Genomic DNA, 9,051 nt, shown 5'->3' on the forward strand with positions numbered 1-9,051 from the left:
GGTGGGGGGGGGCGCGCTATCTTAGAATAACCAGATTTCCCAAGCTTTAAGAAAACAAAAACAAAAACAAACAAACAAAAAAATCACTTTCCTGAGTTAGATTCAATAAATACCACATCTAAAAATACCAAATACCTGTGATACTAGTTTCCCAATTTTTTTTAATCAGTTCCTCCAATATTCCAGTTACATTGCTCCAGATACAATCAAATATTTCAGAAGCCACGGCATCTTTGATACAGGCATTGGGAGAAACAGGGGGAATGCCACGCTTACTCCTCTTCTCAGCGAGACGCATTTTCTTTTGTTCCCAACTCTCATCATCACTAAAAAAGGAAGCAAATTCAAATTAATTCCCACGGGTTTTGACTTTTTTTTTCCCCTTCTAATACACTGAACAAATAGAAACATACACGTGGAAGAAAAGCAAGTCGGATGTACATCACAAAAAAATTCAAATTCAAACACACAGAGTACCTATGGGAACAAAACCTATCGAATACATATAATGATTTTCTTTTGCTTGCAGGTAAAAAAATTTAAAAATCCAGTCAGGGCGTTACAACAGAAAGATCTGCAGCTCTAGAAGGAACAGCTTTATACATGGCACTTAGCCATTTGAGACTAAATCCTATGCTTTTTACCATAACATAAGGGAACTATTGTCTGTTGCATTTGGCCAGAGGACTATCACACAGAACATTTCTTTTATATCACGTCCTGTGTACCTGCACACATCTGCAACACTTCACCACTGATCAAAGGCAAACAACTTTAAAGGATTTCTGCAGCCTGACAAGAACAGCAGAGCCCATAGCCTTATGCTCACCTCCTTCCTTTCCACTACTGCGTGGACAGTTACTCTTTGCTTCCCCGCCCCCCTCCCTTCCTACCTAGGGAAGCAGAGTGTAGCAACATTTCCTAACTTGATCTTCTAATACACTTCCTAGGAAGAAAGTTTTAACCTTTTGTTTGTTTGTTTGTTTGGTTTGTTTTAACCCCATGATATTTCCTTCTAAGGAAGTGCGATTTTTTTGAGATTTCAAGGATGATCCCAAATTCATACTGGTTTCTACTATCTCCCTTTCTCTTCTCAGCCACTTCTTTCACCTCTTCCTCAAACTGGACCGCAAACTTCTTAACCATAACTGAGACTTGGCTGAATGGTCCAATTCGCAAAATGACCAAGCTTTTTTCCTACCAGGCTTTGTAACTCCTAATGTTTTAGTTATGGAAAATAAGGTATTTCAGAATCGAATCCTGAGAAGGAAACAAGAAACAACATATCAAGGAGGCACAAAGGAGAGCACCTTCAGTTAAGTCCCTCTCCCAAATTAAGTTTGCTTACTTAGCAATACTTCACTCCTAAAAGGATTCTTAATCCTAAATCCTTTCCAAAATGGTAGACACCCAGGCCCCCTCTTTCTAAACAGGACTGAAAGGGTCTACCTGGATCTCAGTCTGGTTTCTCAGTTTTTCAGAACAACCATGTCGTTTTCCTGTAAATGCATCAAGCTTTAGCACAAAAAGTTATGCTTTGTGCCCTACTAGTCCTATAAAATCTTCCCTCTTGTAGAGGCCTTTTAGAAAACAGCATGTTACGGTCTTTATTCTACCCAGTAGCCTAGTTGCTGGACCATTCAACTGGGCCATGGGAAACCTGGGTTGCATTGTCGAGAAGACAGTTGCATTACTCCTGTCACTCACCAGAGTGCTCCAAATGCAGGTTGTATCCTGCACCTCTCCTCAACAAAGCTGTTACACATTGCACAAAAAGAATTTAAGATTCATTAGGGCAGACAAGGAGAGCACGTACAGCGTAATGACCCTAAACAACCTGGTGGTCAAGGCACTCACCTGGGAAGCAGGGATCCCTTCATTCTACTCCCTGTCTCAAAATTAAATATTCATTCTATTGAATCTCCATGCACAAAACACCTGAAAACAGCTAGTGGTTGAGACACATTCCTCTGACATGGGAGATGTGAGTTTTGAACCACTAGAAAGACAACATACCTAATCTTCCACGTGCCCAGTAAGTGCTCTGACCACTGTGCTACTGAATACAGGAACAGAAGGAACTGTATTTTATAGAAGAGAAACACAGTTACGAACCCTGACTGTGCTCACTGATAATTTTTCATTATTTTCTTAAAAAATACATATATCTGTTATTTACAGCTCCTTGTTGTCAAAGGCAAGATATTCTTCTATTTTTCCATCCACATCATAGATTTCTTCTTCCAGGAATGAATACACAGATGAGTCAGAGGCAGAAATCCTAGTGGAACTTGAATCTAGTGATTTATGTATTGGAGATGCTGTTGGGATCAGTTTAGAGCCTGAAATGCAGAGCCTGAAAAAGTATCAAATATTCAAATATTAAATATTCAAAGAAAGAAGAAAGTGCATATTTAATTATACTGAAATGTTTCAGTAATACATAAGTAATATTTGTAGATATTTCTGAAGAGGGAAGACCAAAAAGTAAACTTAAAAAAATTAACTTACTCTTTTATATTACTAGTACATTCATGGAGGCCAGGTAAGCACTTAGTATCCACAGAGGTATCACTTCTGCTCTGAAAATGCTGAAAGCCTTCATCCTTCGGCAATAGGACCTGCTTTCCTAGAACCCTGAATAAAAAGGAGAGGATGAGTGATATCTTAGGTGGAAATCCACTGCATATGCAAATATCAAGAATACAAATATCTGCAAACAGTAGGCAATGCAAAAGCACACCTTACATTTGCTTTGAAAAAGCAATTTATGGAGGGGCCAGGGCCTTGTGTAATACATTTAACATTGCCTAGTATTTAAGTCATTAAAATTAAGCTGATTTACACAAGATGAGATTCTAGCTTATAATTTTTAAGAGCAAATAGTCAAACTTGTTAGATTGTTCTAAAGTAAACACACTTCCTTTCTTATCAAAACTCCCTAGGAAATGTTCAAAAATGGATGCAGAGTACAAATAACATCTGCTGTGACTTCAGTTATCCAACTCCGGTATCCATCAACATGAGCAGGAGTCCTAGTCCAAAATGTTCACAAGGATAGTCAAGACTAGAATTAATGTCCAGAAAATGCACAAAATCCAACATGCATAATGCAGAGAGGCAGAGAGAAAAGATAAAAGCAACTCTATTTAAATGTACACAAAATTACTCTAGAAAATAATTTCTGAACACAGTACAGGTAAATAATAATCACTGCTTACTGAACTGTTTCACTAGAATTCACAAGGGATCTCAAAAGAACTTGCCAGTCGCAGCTGTCGGGCAAGCAGCAATGTTCAGACTCACCTGAACACGTTTTCTTGAGACTACCTTTCACAGAATAGCACTTCATATGACATGAAGCTCTAAGCAATAGGCTTTTTTACTTTTTATTTTGTAAGCCAAGAAGAAAAAGCTTTCTCTTGAAATAGATCTGACCTTTCTCTTTAACCTGGCAGGCAGCCAAATACTACGCAGCTGCTCGCTCACTCCCCCCTACCCTGCGGTGGGACGGGGAGAGAATCGGAAGGGTGAGAGTGAGAAAAACTCGTGGGTTGAGATAAAGACAGTTTAATAGAACAGAAAAGGGAAAATAATAATGATAATGATAGAATATACAAAATGAGTGATGCACAATGCAATTGCTCACCACCCGCGCTGACCGATAACCAAGTAACAATCGCTACTTCCTGGATCACGCCTACCATTCATATACTGAGCATGATGTCACATGGTATGGAATACCCCGTTGGCCAGCTAGGCTGGCTGTCCTGGCTGTGCTCCCGCCCAGTCTAGCAGAGGATAGTTGTCCTTGACAAGGTTCTTAGCAACAACTAAAAACATCAGTGTGTTATCAACATTCTTCTCGTACTAAATCCAAAACACAGCACTAGGAAGAAATTTAACCCTATCCCAGCCGAAACCAGGACACTCTTACTGATGACAGTTCTCAAGTATATTTATTCTCACATGCTACGCTAAGTATTCATATATCGACATAGCTATTTTTCAAATTGAAAAAAAGGACAACCAGCGAGCTCTTTGAAGCATAACTTTCAGAAATAAATCTGGCATCCCAGAAGTTATTCTTTTGAGTAACTAGTCAACACAAACTGAGTTTTAAGGTTTAAGATAATAATGAAAATTTTTGTTTTTTTTCTTTTTAAACACAGGATGTACCACATCCCTTAGTACCAAATGACACAGAGCTCCCAGATTTCTTCAGTTCGCTTTCAACCTCTTGGACTTGGTTGGTATTGCCAGCACTAGATTTGAATCAGAAAATGGTAACTACAGGGACTCACTTACTTAGAAAAATTCCACCTAGTAAAAATACTCTGAAAATATAGTGAAATGACTTAATATTTTGAGTTAATTACACAGCACTAAAACCTGTCTCCATTTTATGCATGTTCTATTAATTTTTACAGTATCTAAAAAAGGCAAAGCATGCCTTAATGCTAGCAAAAATTGCCTCAGTTTTAATTAACAATTCTCTCTTGTTCCTGACAAAGTGTGACAAGCTTTTTTAGTTGATTGTAGTTTATATTTACCAGTAACAAGCCTCTGCAAATTATCTAAGAGCATTGAAAGCATACCACAATTATTGACAGCGTTCTTTTTAACGGTGTTAACAAACTATTGACTAGAAGACAGATATATGCAGGTCTATGTTTAGAATAGCTTAGAGCCACAACATCTCACTAAGAATGACATGCCATCATTTATGAAGGCAGGACAGTACAATGCAGTGCAACTCTGACTTCCGTCCCTTGTGTTGTAAGAAGCGGTCATCAGGCTGCCTAGACATTTTGCATATCTATGCAAAACAATTCTCATTAATCATGTATGCAACCTCATACCTGTTCCAACTAGTTATTGTCAGGTTAATATCACACATTGTTTTACATTGATTTACATAGCCTAGGAAGACGTTATGGCTGTGCAGTATATGTGAAGCATGTGGTCGCCTTCATTTTTCATTTCTTTATAGAAGACTCAGTAACAGAATTAACACTGAATTTCTTGGAATTTCACAGTATGTCTTCACTTACAGTAAAAAAAAAAAAAAATTTCTTTACAAGATGTGTTCTTTATTTAGAAAAAGTAATTATGAAAATGGTGCATTATTATTTTCTCATTACATCCTGCTAAAATATCTTTGTCTGCAATCATTGTATTAAGCAAAATAAAGAGCATTAGCTGCTAGTGCATCACCACCCAAACTTACTGCGTAACTATGGCACAGCTCAGTCCCAGAGATCCAGATTTGAATGCAAAGGTGTTACTGGTGCCATACATCAGGAGCAATTCATACGAGGGTACCCCAAAAATTCAAATTAGAGTGATAGCTGGTTAAAACTAGTACCAGCAAGAAATTTCCTTACCTTAGATGAGGAAATCGTTCAACCCAGTCTGTACATTCTGCCTGCAGGCTCTGAGTTTGGGAGGTCACTTTTCCTTCGAACAGCATTTCATCAATCTCCCAAAATAACTGATGCACTCTCTGTGTGTTGGCTTTATCAAATTCCTACATATTATAAAATTAATAGTTTTTAGCAAATGTGCATACATATTCATATTAAAACCCCCACAATATTTAAAGAACAGGACAACCTGGACCAATTTGGCTGAGCATCTTAGAATGGATTTTCAGACTGCCTACTTTGGAGACACAATTTATATGCTGCAGTGCAAAAAAAAACCCCAGGTAGCTGGCCTGAGCAAGGTAATTTAGCAAAAAGGAACTAGCTGTCTAGGATTAGCCGACAGAAAACACCAGTTGTAAGATGTCTGGACTCCTGGCTCCCTCCCTGCTCCAACATGGAGTGCAGCATGCACATTGCACCTCTGTGACCCATGGCACCAAAGCAGGGGCTCTTTTGAGCAGCGCTTTTCCTTTCTAAGTAAAACGACTAAGAGGGCCAAGAGGGGACACCTTCCATCTGTATGACATAGTCTGGTCCTTAGGAAACAACCCTCAGTGTGAGAAATGGCCTTCCACACATCTTCACTGAAGCGACAACTCAGTACAACCAGAAATGGGCGAGTGCAGGGGCATAAGAAGGTAGCAGGGAAGAACCTGACTTTATCCAGGGATGTGGAAACGAGCACTTAGCTGAAGGTTCCTCAGCTGGCACGCTGTTCATAATGATATTTGGCCATTTATATTAGACACTCTGAAACACAGAAAAAAGTGATAATACTCGGTGCCCAAGTCACATCTGTTCACTTCCAGCTGAGTGCCCCAACCACTTCAGGCTACAGAAGGGATCACACCAAAAAGGAGTGGGAAAATAACTCTCACCCAGGTTATTGTATGATCCAGGGTCAGGCTTTCTCCTGGAGGGCTGGAAGTGACAGATGTCAGTACCCTAAAAGTTAGGATATTGTACAAAAGGTACAGCAGAACTACCACTACCAGCCATGGATGGCTTTTTACAATGAAAGTGGCAGTGACCACAATGCTTTTGGATTTATTCAACGCTGCCAGCCTGCACCAGGCACGCCTCAGAGGTCAGCCTCCCTAACAGGCTTAACCTCTCTCTGCATCATGTACGAAACAGAACTGAGCTTAGGTAAGAGGTAAATATTTACTCAGACTGGGACATTTACATGCATGCTCGTGAAATGTACTTTAGGACTCAAAACATTGAGAGTAGTTCAATTTAGACACTGCCTGCATTATGCAGTATTTGAAAACACATTTTATCACTCCCTTGGACTCAGAAACCTAAGCCTACCTTCATTGGTAAAACAGGTTTGTTTTCCCCAAATTTCATCATTTTATATTTTTTTTCCATTTTCCTTTGTTACACATCAGCTGCACTGATATCAACTTGCAAACAGAACTTTTTTTTAAAAATTCAATTAATATACTTAATCATTAGGCTATAATGAATAAAAGTGGTTAACTTCTCCTACAGGACGTGCTGCATGTCCATTTTCTGTAAAAATTAATCTATCCTACAATATTTAGATAAAGTGTACTGTAAAGTTTCTGCGACGTACATCATCCCTCCAGGAGTAAACTGAACTTCTTTCAGTAGACAAACCAGTAGTATAGCTCTTTATTCCAGACCAAGAATTATTCAACTCTGTGGGTGTTGTACGACCACTAGTTGAAAGTGATGAAAGCGTTTCACTGTGAAAAGACGACAAATTAAAATGAAGAACACAATGTTTTTCTGTTTAAACATTTTAAAAATAACACAGCTGGTCACATAAATGGACAGTGATTACATATTCCTGTTGGATGCAAGGTTTTCAGGACATGCTGTTAAGAGTCGATGTGAAGAGTTGCAAATGTACGTTTTTAAGTAGAGTGCAATGAGTACCTACTCCTATTTGTACCATTTACTGCCTTAAAGGCAATTCCTTCTACAATGTTTTGCTTTTATATATATGTATATCACTGCAACTGTAAGGGGACTCTAGAATATATCCACACGTATATACCCACACACATACCAAGCATTTCCACCTCTAACAATTATTTTGGTTTCCCCAGTTCAGCTAAAGGGCACATCAAAACTATACATTAAAGATAACATAAGCCTTCTTTAACTTTATTAGAAGCTATCACAAGAAAATCATGCAAAACAGAGCATAACATCTCTACAAACATTTCAAATAGCACTGAGTTACATATCCATACACAATGTCTTTTATGCTGTTAGACCTGGTGCACTTTAAACCTTGAGCTCTGGGATTCCAGCTCTCTGAAAGCTCTAGCTGGTCCCTGCCAGCTACCATCCACCCTGGGATGCAGTGAAAGCAAGGGCAGTCAGATGTGCAGGCCAGGCAAATCCTAACCAGTGCCAACTGGAATGAAACTTCTTGAAAGTTAACTGACGTGCAACGCTGGTGAGCATTACTTGCATTTAACCATGAAGTCTGACTTCCCTCCCAGGCTTAATCAGTGCCCTTCACTATGCTCTAAAAATATGCAAATCCATATACAAACCAGGAGTAAAGGTCAAACCCTCTAAACAGTGGGTTAGGTCAATTTATATCCTGCATTATATCCTGTAACAGTTTTCATCTGTGAGAATGACTAGAAGCATGACTAGTGAAAATTAATACCAATCTTGAAATATCTACTTAAGCCAAGAGTCCGTTACTGAAGTACTATTTCAGAAATGAATGCATACCAAGTATAACTGTCGATGGCTTCCTGCACATTGCTCTCGAATACTGCTGGAAGAGATTCTCCACTTTTTCCAGAAAGACATTGATTTGCGGAACCTCTGGACAGTCCCTTCCTATAAACACAGAAACACATCATTCCGTAATATTAAATATGGTTAACTGACACCTCCACTGGAGGGAAAAAAAAAAAAAAAGATTACAACAACTCTGTTGAATTTTTTTTCAATCCTATCCATCAACGCAAACATTTGCTTGAAACAAACTACCTTGTTTTAAAATAGTTTTTATTTACCTTATTTACAACAGTATTTTTCAGAAAAATGTACATTTAATTTGAGATTTATTTTACTCCACAGGCACCCTCCTTCAATTTTGCACTTTAAAACTTGCACAAAGTGCACAAAACGCAGCAGCACCTCACTATTGCAGGAATAGAGCAAAGGCACAAACCAGTAATTGTCCATACAGTAGTTATTTAGCTATGTGTTTCTGTTCAATCATTAACATAGAGTCCATTTTCTCAGATGTCTCCCTGCATAAAAAGAAGTTACAGATATGGTGCCAAGCAAACAGTGGTCTTTACTAAAACTATGAACTCTCAACTTGCCTGTTTTAAGTGATCCGAGATGTTAGTGTATCAGGAAACATGGGCATATTCTCAATATATTTACAGGCCACAAAGCATCAGTTCTTCCAGTACCAAGGACTCCTTAATGCTACCTTAAAAACCAAGCCACGAACTTTCTAGTATTATGCCTTTCCAGCATAAGAAATGCTAGAACTTGTCTTTTTTGGTTCTCCAAATACCTGAACACATGCTCAAACTTTAAAACCATCTCTTACAAACCACAGATACAGTAAAACAGAGGAATGCCTGCACTTTTATTGCTAGCCTTAAAA

The 9,051-nt window shown here is 38.6% G+C and overlaps 1 protein-coding gene across 1 annotated transcript in view; it reads right to left on the reverse strand.

Annotated features, from left to right (window-relative positions):
- The window catches only part of FAM149A (family with sequence similarity 149, member A), a gene marked incomplete at its 3' end in the record, with an annotated part of 16,808 nt that extends 8,551 nt beyond the window's left edge, over positions 1 to 8,257 (reverse strand). Inside the window, exons 1-6 of the mRNA XM_009586143.1 lie at positions 8,154 to 8,257; positions 7,012 to 7,144; positions 5,388 to 5,530; positions 2,512 to 2,637; positions 2,180 to 2,356; positions 136 to 326 (exon numbers count right to left, since the gene is read on the reverse strand). Coding sequence (XP_009584438.1) covers positions 136 to 326; positions 2,180 to 2,356; positions 2,512 to 2,637; positions 5,388 to 5,473 — 580 coding nt within the window. The remainder of the gene's footprint in view (positions 1 to 135; positions 327 to 2,179; positions 2,357 to 2,511; positions 2,638 to 5,387; positions 5,531 to 7,011; positions 7,145 to 8,153) is intronic.
- Between the last annotated feature and the right edge of the window lie 794 nt (positions 8,258 to 9,051).

This window comes from Fulmarus glacialis, unplaced genomic scaffold, assembly GCF_000690835.1.
Source record: "Fulmarus glacialis isolate BGI_N327 unplaced genomic scaffold, ASM69083v1 scaffold31579, whole genome shotgun sequence".
NCBI lineage: Eukaryota > Metazoa > Chordata > Aves > Procellariiformes > Procellariidae > Fulmarus > Fulmarus glacialis.